Source organism: Benincasa hispida, chromosome 11 (genome assembly GCF_009727055.1).
Source record: "Benincasa hispida cultivar B227 chromosome 11, ASM972705v1, whole genome shotgun sequence".
In the NCBI taxonomy this organism is placed as follows: Eukaryota; Viridiplantae; Streptophyta; class Magnoliopsida; order Cucurbitales; family Cucurbitaceae; genus Benincasa; species Benincasa hispida.
Genome location: NC_052359.1, coordinates 77,248,135 through 77,262,513, shown reverse-complemented (window position 1 = coordinate 77,262,513; position 14,379 = coordinate 77,248,135). Strand labels below are relative to the sequence as shown.

The 14,379-nt window shown below is 36.3% G+C and overlaps 2 protein-coding genes across 2 annotated transcripts; both read right to left on the bottom strand.

Annotated features, from left to right (window-relative positions):
- Positions 1-845: 845 nt before the first annotated feature.
- Positions 846-2,316, bottom strand: LOC120090870. Its single transcript, XM_039048570.1, has 3 exons — positions 2,130-2,316; positions 1,779-1,909; positions 846-1,442 (listed from the first exon to the last, which is right to left on the bottom strand). Exons 1-3 carry the CDS (start codon positions 2,314-2,316, stop codon positions 846-848), a joined length of 915 nt encoding a protein of 304 aa, XP_038904498.1.
- A 2,135-nt stretch (positions 2,317-4,451) lies between these two features.
- Positions 4,452-5,146, bottom strand: LOC120090869. The gene is made up of 2 exons (XM_039048569.1): positions 5,017-5,146; positions 4,452-4,912 (listed from the first exon to the last, which is right to left on the bottom strand). The coding sequence occupies exons 1-2, from the start codon at positions 5,144-5,146 to the stop codon at positions 4,452-4,454; spliced, it is 591 nt and encodes a 196-aa protein (XP_038904497.1).
- Between the last annotated feature and the right edge of the window lie 9,233 nt (positions 5,147-14,379).

Sequence of the window (14,379 nt, the reverse complement as noted above, 5' to 3'; positions counted from 1 at the left end):
AGCTTGACATACATCGTGAGTGACTTATCAACCATCATCATAAGAAAAAGCAACCAAAGAATACAAATCAATCAGTCTCAGCATTTTTCCTAACCAACTTTGAACCAATTTTTCAAAATTTTTCATTTTTTTTTCTCAAAATCGACATCAACATGCATATATCAATCAACTAAAAAAGAACATGCATAATAACTCAAATTTCAAGCACAAAGTACACCCCCCACCCTAAACTTAAAAATATGCATTGTCCCCAATGCATAACATCTAAAACAATCACACAACAGATGAGTGATACAAGCCTGTGTATGAGTGGGGATCCATGAATCTTGATGGAAATCTTGTGCTTGCAAAAAAAAAAAAAAAAAAAAAAAAAAAAAAAAAAAAAACTTGAGCATCATCTCCAACCTGGGGATCAAAAGAAAAAAAAAATTCATGAGATAGCTTTATGTCCTTAAAAAAAATAAAATAATCAAATAACAAATGAAATAAAACGGAAATAAAACTAGATCACTTGGGTTGCATCCCAAGAAGTGCTTAGTTTAATGTCCTTAACAAGACTAGGTCTCCAATTCAATCAAACTTTCAAGGTGGCTTGAACATTCCATGTACTGAAGCACCTAAGACGAACAATTTTCTTTCACACTGGCATTCACACAGAAGATTAGTCGAACACAATCACCAGGAAATGCATAATTTCCCTTTGTTCATGAGTTCTATTTCTCCCTTCCCAATATAATCTTGAAAATTTACCTTACCTTCCTTATAGGATTGTTAAGGACTAGTTAACTTTTCCTTGCCCTATTCTTAACCAAGAGATTGTCCAAGATTTTAATAAACAACTTCATTTATCTCTTGACACAACTTATAGGCTCCTTGGACTTAGAAGAACACAAAAAGTTGAATGTCATATTCTCATCATTCACCCGGAGTGTAAGCTCGCCATCATATACATCAATCAATGCTCTGCCTGTGGCTAAGAATGGACTTCCAAGGATGATGGCAATTTCAGAATCTTCTTCCATATCTAGGACCACAAAATCTGTTGGGAAGATTAAATCACTGACTTTAACCAGAACATCCTCTACTACACCACGAGGGTAAGTGAGGGTACGATCTGCTAGGTGCAATGATATCGTCGTCGGCTGTACCTCTCCTATGTTTAGTTTCCTATATGATGATAAAAGCATCAGATTAATTGAAGTTCCTAAATCACATAAAGCTTTGTTTATCATCAGATTCCCTATAGTGTAGGGGATCATAAAACTCCTAGGATCCTTCAATTTTTGCAGTAGCTTCTTCTGCAACATAGCACTACATTCCTCATTTAAGCTAACCATCTCATACTTTTCAAACTTATTCTTTGAAGACAACATTTCCTTTATGAGCTTCACATAATTTGGCATTTGTTCCAGAGCATCGACAAAAGGAATATTTATGTGAAGCTTCTTAAAAATATCTAAAAATTTAACAAACTGATCATTCAATTTCTTTTTTTAAAAACGTTGGGGATAGAAGATTTTATTTAACACAGCAGGTGAAGTTTCAAAACTACTCCTTGATTTGGAGGATACAGGAACATCACCCTTTTTCCTATGATTCACATTAATAGCTTTAGGACTCAATACCACCTGTTTCTCTCTCTAGTTTGTCATAAGAAGCACAATATTTTTCCTATTTCTCAAGGTTATTGCTTTGCACTCCTCCCTTGGATTTTTATCCGTACAACTAGGGAAAGCTCCTTTGTTCATAGTATTCAATGTAGCAACGATTTGGCTAACCTGAACTTCAAGGTTCTGGATAGCTTTCCCATAACTCGTTACTATGCTCTCCAAGAAATTGGTTCTGCTCCTTGACTCCTTTATGAAATCCCCAAGCAAAGCCTTCACAGATGGTATCTTTTCAGAAAAACCTAGAGGTGCATATAAAACATTCTTATAGTTAGCATATGAAAAATTCTCAGGATTGTGTAACCTTAGTGATAATGAGTGGGTTGGTTTATTTGATAACAATTTTGATGGGCTCCTTGGAATTGGTTCACTTGGCATACATTATTTTCCCACTCAAGGTTCGTACTTCCCATGATGAAAGTGCATTACAAGCCGATGTCGATGAAATTGATGGTTAAGTACCTGTGGACAAGAGATTAATGGCATTCGTCAAAGTAGCCATCTGTGCCTTTAAAGCATTTACCTTTTCAAGTTCATAAATCCCACCCACTCTAGATGAAGATCGTTCTGAGGGCCAATTATAGCCCGTGGCAGCCATCTTCTCCAATAGCCTGAGCAACATCAACCGTTTTTGCAAAAATTGAGCCATCTGCAACAGCAACCAAGATGGATTTCATTGTACTGGTCAACCCATTGTAGAACAACTGGATTTTTAACCAGTTTGGGTATCCATGCTTGGGACACTTCTGCAACAACTCCTTATAGAACTCACATGCCTCGAATAACTGCTCGTCCTCTCTCTACTTGAATGTGGCAATTTCTATTCTTAGTCTTCTTGTTTTTGCAGGAGGGAAGAATTTATTCAGAAAGGCTTAGGCCAATGATAGCGATAGTTTTGTGTCGCTCCCAAACCCCTTGCTATACGAATTAAATTTATAAATCATCGAACAAACTCTTTATACTAACTAGTAGTGTAAGTAGCAAGTCCGGGATCGAACCACTGAGAGCCTAATATGGATTCCTAAAAAGTTGGAACTTGTAGAATGTAACCGGGGGGTTTGTGAAAATTGTTAAAAACATATTTTGAAAAAAAAAAGAAGTGCAATGTAATAATTGTGAAAATTATCAATCAAACACTCAGCTTAGACAATTTAATTCATTCCTCAATAATTCTATCATAGACTACTAAAAATTTGTGGGAGATAATTGAACTAAAAACTTAGCTTACTCAATTAGAATCCTAACCGGTAGGCTATAAAATCAAGTTAATTAAAAGAAGAGCGAGGATCCTCAACCAATCAATTAACTATCAGAATTTAAGCTTTCGGGCAAAACTAAGCCAATTAATTGGTTTCCATCATCAAACCAATTAATTGCGTGAAAATTGTCTAAGTTAGAAAGTAAATGCTTGTCAATTGGAATCCCAAATTAACACAACAAACTGACTGAACTTTTGCTTCTAGGTGATGATTACCTAACGATTACAAATTAGGACCAATCAAAGCAGTCAATTAAACGTGCATAGTTAATTTGTCAGATTATCCCATACACGAAAACTAAAAATATACTCAAGAAAAATTTCTTTAAGTCAAAATAATACTCATGGGATTACAGAATGAGTCTCAAGAATTACATTGGAATGAAATTAAACTAACTAACCCAAGCTAAGTTCATACCCTTTAGCCATAAAACATGTCAAAAATCAACACGATTGGCAAAGAGGAAGAACTTATTACAAAACAAAAACCAAAAGCAATAAAAACATAGCTAGAAAAGAGACTAAAACACCCAAAATCGAGAGTAGAAGGTAGAAGATGGAATGATTTTAGCTGAACCCTAAGGGTTCCTTTTATAGGCCTACCGTAGTGTCACAACGTTAGGGAGAGTGTTGCAACACTCGGCTGGGCCACATGTACTGAAGGGTTTGCGTCAAACTTCGCAGCGTTGCAATGTCTATGCTTCTGTCTTATAGCGTCAGGCTTCAGCATTGGAGTGCGTTGCAACGCTGGTGTCCTTGGGTTTCCGAAGCGTTGCAACCGCTTTTCATTTTGGTCATTTGATCGATTTAGCTTCTAATTTTGTCATTTTAGCATCTTTAAGTCCTGAATGCTTGATCCAACCGATTGTACACTCGAGTCCTACAAAATAAGAAATTAAATCAAATTAAGTAGCTAAAAAACCCTTAGTTAAGCAGAAGAAAATAACACATTTCAAGTGCTATCAGCCAACTCATCCTATGTGGCTGTGCTTCTTGAAGCAAGTGACTCTAACCAATCTTTTGCCTTGTCCTACACAGAAAAAGGAAACAATCTCAATCGAATAGCATCAAAAGACACTCCATTTATTTTTACTGTCCTGCTAATTTCTAGGAAAGAGCGGATGTGCTTATGTGGATCTTCATGTGGAGTTCCCCTGAATGCGAGGTCCTGCTCCATCTTAATTAAACCCGATTTTAGCTCAAAATTATTGACATTAATTGTGGCCTCAACAATGCCCGTCTGGGTTGTAGGGACAGCCGGTTGGAAATAATCTCTAATAGTTCTAACAGCCCTGGTCTCCCATGGCGTTAAACTTAACTCTCCTATTCCTTCTTGGAAGATTGTTTAGGACTCGTTACCTTTTCCTTGCTCTTTTCTTTACTAAGAGATCGTAAAAAATCTTCACAAACAACTTCATTCATCTCTTGGCACGATCTTACAAGCTTTACGGGCTTAGAAGAATGAAAAATGTTGAACTTCATTTTATCATTCACCTGGAGTGTAAGCTCACCATCATATACATCAATCAGTGCCCTACTGTGGCTAGGAATGGCTTTCCAAGGATGATGGGAATTTCAGAGTTTTCTTCCATATCAAGGACCACAAAATCTGCTGGGAAGATGAAATCACCGACTTCAACCAGAACATCCTCTACTACACCACGAGGGTAAGTAAGGGTACGATCTACTTGCTGCAATGATATCATCGTCGGCTGTACCTCTCCTATGTCCACTTTTCTGTACAAAGATAAAGGCATCAGATTAATTGAAGCTCTTAAATCACATAAAGCTTTGTTTACTGTTAGATTCCCTATAGTGTAGGGGATCGTAAAACTCCCAGGATCCTTCAATTTTTGCGGTAGCTTCTTTTGCAATATAGCACTGCATTCCTTATTTATGCTAATTGTCTCATACTTTTCAAACTTCTTCTTTGAAGACAACATTTCCTTCATGAACTTCACATAATTTGGCATTTGTTCCAGAGCATCTACAAAAGGAATATTTATATGAAACTTCTTAAAAATATCTAAAGATTTAACAAATTGATAATTCAATTTCTTTTCTAAAAGTGTTGGGGATAGGGGATTTTACTTAACACAGCAGGTGAAGGTTCAGAACTACTCCCTGATTTGGATGATACAGGAACATCACCCTTTTTTCCTTGATTCACATTACTAGCTATAGGACTCAATACCATCTGTTCCTCTGCCTGGTCTGTCATAGGATGCACAATATTTTTTTTCCAATTCTCAAGGTTATTGCTTTGCACTCTTCCCTTGGGTTTTTCTCCATACAACTAAGGAAAGCTCCTTTGTTTATAGTATTCAATGTAGCAGCGATCTGGCTAACCTGAACCTCAAGGTTCTGGATAGCTTTCCCATAACTCGTTACTATGCTCTCTAAGAAATTAGTTCTGCTCCTTGACTCCTTTATGAAATCCCCAAGCAAAGCATCCACAGATGGTTTCTTTTCAGAAAAACCTAGAGGTGCCTCTAAAACATTTTTATTGTTAGCATATGAAAATTATTCATCATTGTACCTTGGTGATAATGAGTGGGTTGGTTTATTTGTTAAGAATTTTGATGGGCTCCTTGGAATTGGTTCAATTGGCGCACATAATTTTCTTGCTCAAGGTTCGTACTTCCCATGATGAAAGTGCATTATGCCAATGTAGGAAGAGCCTTAGTGAACAAAACCCCCCACTGAGGCAATGAACTTGATAGCAACCATGATAGGATAAACTAGCATGCAACAGAAGCAAACAAAATCAATAAGCACTCTAATTACATTTGAGTGGTGGAACTCAGATTTGAGTGAATTTGTGAGGTAAAAATGTAGGTTTATGTGAGGAAGAAGATAAAGTTGCAGAAACTTATTTTCAGCAGCTTACCAGAAAAATTTGGAGAGTTTTAAACAACTCTATCATGCAAGCACTTCTAATCTCATTAATGACCACCAGCAACTTCGCATTGAAAGTGGGAATTATGTGTGCATGGAGGAGGACCACCTCCTCCTTGCTTGAAAAGTGGGGAAAAAACCCACTTTTGCGTTCCAATTTTCAATTTTTTTCTTTTTAAATATAAATTCAATTTAATTAATTCATAATCATTTTATACTTTAATTTAATTAATTCATAATTAATTAAATCTAAATCATTAAATTTCCTAAATTGAATTTTAAATTGGAAATTGATTTTTAATTAATTAAACATATTTAATTAATTAATTTTAATTTAATATCAAATATTAAATTGATCACACACCTAATTTTAAACATGAATCCTATTCACGTAATTAATATTTAAATCAATTTTAAATATTATAAACTCTCCAATTTTGTCTAATTTCAATAAATTAAACGTTAATTATTTATATCAAATATAATTGTACAAATCCTAATTTGAACACTTCAAATTGATATCATACGAAATTCACTCAATTTAATAATTCAAGGTGTGCATGTTTTATGAGCTAGTAGAGGGACCTTATGAACCCACAGATCATGAGCTCCAACGATTAAGATTAATTGGCTAAACTCTTTAAAACGAATTAATCAGTATTCATTAACTATCGAGTCACACCACTATAGCTCGATAGTTGCACTTTCCTCACTGTAGATATATTTGTGTCCACATGATTTAACCAAACCTAGTAAATCGATCCTTCATAGGTTGTTTGTAATATTGACTGGGTCAATGTGCTGTTTTACCCTCGATATTATGTCTTGTTCCTTAAGTTCCAACTGATCTTCTAATGAACAATTGGTTTATGATCCAATCACTAAACCGGATCCCTCTCAAGCCAGTGAGAGGGTGAGGCCCCTTGTTCGAGACCTGGATTCAGTACTTAAGAGAGAAACCTTTCTCCTATCCCTAAATCAGGTAGGTGTGAATTCCGTCTTGCACCCTATGTTCCCAGCTATCTACCCGGTCTTACCCCTGAAATGGGAGGCTTATTGAGCCCGCGCTGTTGAGCCAACCCTCACCTATGCAAATCTAAGGATATTTCTGAATAAACAAGAGTTCATAGTTAGCTCAGGATTAAGATTGAGTTACCTAGATCATTTAAGCAAAATAGTCAGTCTTAAACAGTAAACAATATTATAAAGTAAGAGCGACTTATTTCTTGGTCCGATCTTATGCAAACTTATTGCATAGGACACCCCCATTCCTCATGTCAATACATGAACGAATCTGGATCACTTTATTTGTAGTATCTTCACAACAACTTTTAACAACTATGGAGTAGGCCACATTCGATAATGTTACCAGAATAAGGTATCGAACCTTAATCATGTACTATAGACCGTTTTGGCTATTTACTCGAACTTAATCCATCTTTATGTCTCTACATAAAGTTGAAGTATTCATACAATAGCCATGGATCTTAGTTTATTGGATTTAGACTCTATGAATAAAATTAATAGATTCAATACTTTTATTCAAGAAATGTTGAATAACATCTTTTATTGATAATAGAATATGTTTAATTTTACAAACTTCAAGTTTTAGGACATAAAACCCAACAAACCATTGCTGCCAACTCTAAACAGTTTGGAACGAGAGCCTCCAATGTGAAATCGATTAATGAGGTAAGTGAACTTCGTAAAGAAATATTTGATCTTGTTTTTGTTGTGAAATAGTTAGCGAAGTCGGAGAAGGGCCAACTTATTATTGTTTATCAAGTTTGTCATGGAGCAGGGATACAACTGATACTTGCCCAAGTGTGTAACAAGGGACAATGTCTGAGGTAAATGTTGTTGGAGGGTACAAGTTTAATGGGTAAAACAAACAACGAGACCCCTATAGTGAAACGTACAATCCTGGGTGGCGAGACCACCCAAACTTCAAATGGGGCGAACAGAATGAGCAAGCTCAACCTAAACATGGGGCTTTGATGCGTAGTTGATGTGATGAAATAATGATGTATAATGCGATGGTGGTGTATGCGTTGTGAATGCAAGTTTTCCTAGAAAAATCCAAGTATAAATTCCACTAGGTTGCTTGGTAAGCCCAGGGTCGACACAAGGACTATGGAGACAGTATGCAACGGTGATTTCTGATAACTTTGTGATGATAAATAAAATAATGCGTTGGTCGGTATGTTGTTTAAGGTATAGATTCTATGCAGCGGAATTGAGAAAAGAGTTAATAACACGAAAGTACAATGAGTATGCAAGGGAATAGATTGAGAAGGGATTTAGCTAACACTTCCTAAGATTGCGTTCATGTCATGCGATCATGCTATACACATACAACAGCAAGTAATCTCTCAACGCAAATGCTGTAGCTCCTAGTTTTAGAACGCATGCGATGTATACAATGATGTCTATAGGACTTATCTCTAAGCCTCTACTTTTGTCTATGTGATGATGAATGACACACACATATACAAGGCGACCGCATACAATCATAACCTATTTCTAGGGTGCATGCGATGCATGTTAGCAAACATAGCTTATCTCTAAGTCTCTATCTCTTGCTTTGCGGTTCTAATCTTACTTTCTTAAGTCTAGATGCTAACCTAACTCTCTCAAGTCTATGTTCTTTCTTTAGACTCTCTCTCGAGTAGCTCTAAAGGGGTGATGGACGCATACATAAGACAAGATGATCGCATACACTGAAGATCTTAGATCATGTTAGCTAAGTGCTTCTCAATCCATTCGGATGTTTAGTTACTCATGCATAATGTAAAGAGAGTGAGCAGATATAGAGATACAAGTTCCATTTTATAAATGAAATCAAGATACAAGATGACAATGGAAAGTAAAGATAGTGACTCTGGTAGCAATTTCTTGCTTTCCAAGGTTTTTACACTGTTTTTCTCTACTCTGCCCCAAAGAATATTCTTTCTTTCGCAAGAGTCGGCCCTTTCTCTGTTCTCAACGCTTCCCGATGCTCTCTCGTGCTGACCAGGAACGATCTTCCAGCGTCTTCTCTCTTCTCTCAGTTTCGCCTTCTAAGTGTAAGAAAACTATGAACAAAGGCTAACTATATTCTGTATGGTGAACTCTCTATATGGCTCAGCTGGAATGGAATCGAACTCCTTTGACGAAGGTGGCCTTCGGTATTTATAGAGCTTCAGGGTGAAGTGTAACATCCTGAATTTTAGGAAAATTTAAGTTAATTATTTAAAATTATTGAGTTTCAATTTTTCTTTCATTTGGAAAATTGAGGTTAAATTGAAATAATTGAAAAACTTTTATTGGTTAAATTGAATTTAATTGATTAGATATTCGAACTGATTATCTTGAAAATATTGAATTTTGCTTCCCTTTGATTTTGGATTTTAGGGCCAACTAAAAAAAGAAATTAAAAGAGATAATTAATTTCATGTGGTTTTGAATTGATTTAAATATTTGGAAGGATTTAATTTGTATCAAATTGATGGATCTTATGCCCTTTAATTTTGGTTTTTGAAGCCTAAATTAAAATAATTTGAAAAGTTAATTGATTTCTAAATTTAATAGAATCTTTGGAGATTTTGGAGATATTGTGATAAAATATTTTATTTATCTTTCAAAATTTAGAAAAAATAAAAGAATGGAGATTTTTTTTTTCGAAATTAAATGAGAGTGAAAAGAGGTCAAAAATGGGAGAGAAAGCAATACGGTTTTTTAGCGATAGCTTGTACAAAATTGTCAATTTCCAAAGTTTGAACCGTTGGATCGTGCTCAAATTTAGTCAATCTGTTCGAGACATATAGAGCTTTATTTTGAACGGTTGGATCATTGTTTGAAGCTTTGGTTTGTTTGTAATCGCTGCTGAATAAAATATGTAAACTAGAAATTCCCCTTCTCTCCCACTCCTCATGCAAGACCCTCACTACTAGCCACTAGCCTAAACAATTTATGCTCTTCGACAGCAATAGATGCTGCCTATCTATGGCAGCCACAAGTTGACGCGTAGTCGGCTGCCATTGCCCTAATCTTTGCCGGAATTTTGAGGAAAACCTTGGGTAAGACTTATTTTCCTTATAATTTGGGAGGTGAGGTTCACCCTTTTGATTTTGGGTTAAATTAGTAACCTCTCTTTAGTTTGAAACTTAGATTCAAGGTTTGAAAGTTTTGAGGCATTGACCATCGAGCTATATACCATTTTGTTTTGTAGAAAATTGGTGAAGATCAATTGGCTAACTAAATAAAGTATTAGAATTTGTCTTGGACCAAGCTACAACTTTAGGTTGATTCAAGTGTGCTAAGGAAGTTCTAAGGAGATTTTGTTTTGCGTTTTTTTTTTCCAAGTTGAGGTAAGTAATCTTACTACTAGAATTGCCCTAGTGCCCGACAATGATAATTATGATTTATTGAGGATTATTAGTTAGCATGATATTTATGTCTGCTTTCATTGACTGAGGTTTGAAATGACTGGAGTCAGAAATTGACAAATATGATTTACTGAGGATATATTGATAGTTTGATGTTTGTGTATGCCTTGCTGATATGAGAGTTTAAAAGGCTATTTGCGCATAGAGATGTATGAATACTAGTATGATCTGAGTATATTATTTTTATTGGAGATCCTGCTGAATCTGCGGAGGATGAGATGCATACATATATTGTAAAGCTATGATGAAAAAATTTATATGTATATTGTAGAATCAAGATGATAAGATGTATATATATGATATAGAACCATGTTAAGATTGTGATGTCAAGATTGTGATAGTGATTTTACTGATTAGTTAGAATGCCCACTAGATATTATGTTTCCTTCGGGATTCACCAGTTTGTGTTTCCTTCGAGATTCACTAGTTTGTATTTCCTTCTGGATTCACCAGATATTGTGTTTCCTTGATAACTTATAGAAATACAAGTTATTTATGCTGCCTTATCTAGATATTGTGGCCAAAAGAGAATAAATATGCGTCGATTGTATGAAAATTAGCTTAGAAATACAATAATTATGAATTATCGCAAATACACCCACTAACATCATCAAGATGGTGGAAAAGAATATTTCTACTTGATATGGGGCTAATTGATGCTAGATTATTGAGAGAGAGGCTGAGCTGAGTATTGATCGAAAGAAATCCGGGAAGAAAAGAGACAAGGCTAAGAGGTGAGTCTCAGCCTATTCTGCCAAATCCCCACCGTGAAGCTTTGTGCTTAGATCCCTGCTACGGTTGAGAGGGAAGCTCATCCTTCCACACGATCCATCCATGCCGGCAAGCAACTCTCCATCCAGATCGGTGCCAAGATGTTGACGCTTATTTGTATTTGTTTCTAACTCTATTCATCAACTGTGTTTCATCTTCTTAATCTCTTCATTCACAAATCATGTATTAGATGCTAAATAGTATTATTGAATGTATTGAACATTTCTATTTCAACTTTTCTGTCTATTTTCATTCCTCCGTTAATCGTTTTCTCCATGAATTTTTCTTAATCCCTTGGTAATTAATATGGATTAAACGAGTGATTTAATTTGTGATAAAGATATAAATGCGTTTAGCTAAGGTATACTAGACGACATCTTCACCTGTGAGAGCAGAAATGAAGATGTCATTCTGATCTATCGAGAGAAGGTTAGAAGAATGTGTTAACTAGAGCGAATAGTACTTCCAGAGATGGAAATAACCTTGCGTTCATTACGTTCGTCCCTGTTTCAACACAGAAATGTGGGAACGCGGCCGATGACCGAGAGGTGTACGCCAAGGGAAAAGCGGAACCGTACTTATATCATTAATGCAATTAAGGAACTTACCCTGTTTATATTAGTTATCTTTTCTTTTTCTGCTTCGCACATAAGACTTGCTACCACATAACACGATCTTTGTATAATCTTCACAATCAGCCTCAGCCTCAGTATCTTGTATTATGAAACCTGTATCTCGTATCATCTTAGCTTAGGTTTATTGCACTTTATTTTTTTATTGCTTTACTTTATCGCAATTTTAATACTTGTACATACCAAACTTTTATAAAATCGAAAAGCCCCCGGTCGCATGTATCACAAACATAACGCAATAACCTCAAACAGCCTCTGTGTTCGACCTCACATCACACCGAGAAACTCTCGGTGGAATTATACTTGGTTCCAACGCAAGGAAACTTCTGACAACGCATAGCATACTGCAAGAACATTCATTAATAATGCATATTTAAGAGTAGTATCGCATAAATTAAATCAAGTCAGGTCATCATTACATATCATTGGACTTGTATCTTCCGTGCATTGCATAGAATATCCTTAGCGTTCAACAAGTTTATGACATAGGCTTGTAGCTTAGGATAGAATTTGTGTTATCATTCCTTTGGGATTCACCAGTTTGTGTTTCCTTCGAGATTCATCAGATATTGTGTTTCCTCCGGGATTCACCAGTTTGTGTTTCCTTCGGGATTCACCAATTTGTGTTTCCTTCAGGATTCACCAGATATTGTGTTTCCTTCAGGATTCACCAGTTTATGTTTCCTTCAAGATTCACCAGTTTGTGTTTTCCTTCAGGATTCCCCAGTTTGTGTTTCCTTCGAGATTCACCAGATTGCGTTTCCTTCGGGATTCACCAGAGGTAGTGGGCATATTTAGCTACAGTAGGATAGAACTCAGTTTTTCATGTATATATGTGTCTCATAAGGACTAGGACAGTTTATATGTTCCACCAGAGGTAGGCATCTAGAGGACATAAATGCCTAACCTGACCCCAGTAGTGGGATTACTTACTGAGTATTTTATACTCATTCTTTCTCATGTTGTTGTTTCAGGTAAGGGTAGAGATGCACCAGTGATGGACAAACGGAATTTGTGATCGAGCCATTGGGACTAGTTTTATGCTTCCGCTCATGAGATTTAGATTTCTTTTCATGTTTTTCTTAACCTTCAGTTTTGATGTTTGAAACTTACTATTAAGAATTGTTTTCAGACTTATTTATTATTATTTATGATTTATGGGTACTTTATTGTTGTTTTTAATATTCGAATTTAATTAAAGCCTTTTGCACTTACCTTATTTATTTGGCATTTATTTCACCATAAAAGAGTGTCGTTTTAAGTTCCATGCATGCATGTATTTAGTAATGGCCTAACCTAAGTCCTAGGGGGTTGGGTTGTTACATGAAGAGCTTTTTCTCTCATATGATTACACTGATGGGATGTCATTAATTCTCTGTCTGATGCACCGATTAATTGTCACCGAAAAGTTGAGTATACTTGGTACAGTGTGTCGTTAATGACTTGTTAACTAAATTCAGATTCAACCGTCATCAGCTTTCTATCCCATTGTGATTTATTAAGCTTTCACCTTGATGTGCCGGCTTTATGCGACCATCTTCTTAAGCGGATCTTCGCGAACGCATACGATTAGAAATGAAAGAACGGAAAGGCACTAAGAACCAAGTCGCAGATCATTTATCACGATTAGAATATTGCGAGGTTCAGAAGAAAGAGAAAGACAGATTCACTGACGAGCAACTTATGACGGTATGCATTAATATCCCATAGTATGCGGATATTGTAAACTTCATAGTTTGCAGCCAAGTGCCCGAAGACTATTAATACCAGTAGAAGAAGAAGTTGAGACATGAAGTCAAGTTTTATTTCTGGGATGACCCATTCTTGTATCGAATCGGACCTGATCATATTTTCGGTCAATGCGTTCCTGTGCACGAAACCAAGCACATTTTAAAACGTTGTCCTGAGTCCCCTTATGGAGGACATTTTGGGGGGGTAGCAAACTGACGTAAAAGTTTTACAGAGCGGCTATTTTTGGCTAACGCTATTCAAGGACGCCCACGGCCATGTTGTGAAATGCGACAAGTGCCAGAGAATAGGGAACATGTCCAGACGGGATGAAATACCTTTGACTTCGATCTTAGAAATTGAACTGTTTGATATATGGGGAATTGACTTCAAGGGCCCATTTCCACCTTCATAGGGTCATCAATATATTTTGGTTGCGGTTGATTATGTTTCAAAGTGGGTTGAGGCCATCGCATGCACTAAAAAAAATGTGGCCACGATAGCGAAATTTCTCAAGAAAAACATCTTCACGCGATTGGAATGCCCCATGTCTTAATTAGCGATGAAGGCACACATTTCATTAACCGCATCATCACCAACCTGTTGATCAAATTTAATGTCAGCCATAAAGTTGCAACTGCGTATCAGCCACAAATCAATGGGCAGGCAGAAATCTCCAACAGAGAAATCAAGACCATCTTGGAGAAGGTAGTCAGTACCTCCAGGAAAGATTGGTCACCCAAGCTTGACGAAGCACTATGGGCATACAAGACTGCCTTCAAAACTCCAATCGGTATGTCCCCATATGCCCTGGTCTTCGGAAAATTTTGCCATCTGCCTCTCGAGCTGGAACACAAGGCAATATAGGCAATTAAAAAGCTGAATTTTTATTTATCAAATGCGGGGAAAGTCCAGAAGTTGCAGTTGAACAAGCTGGTCGAGTGGCGAATGAATGCCTACAAAAATTCCAAACTTTACAAAGAGCGAACCAAGAAATG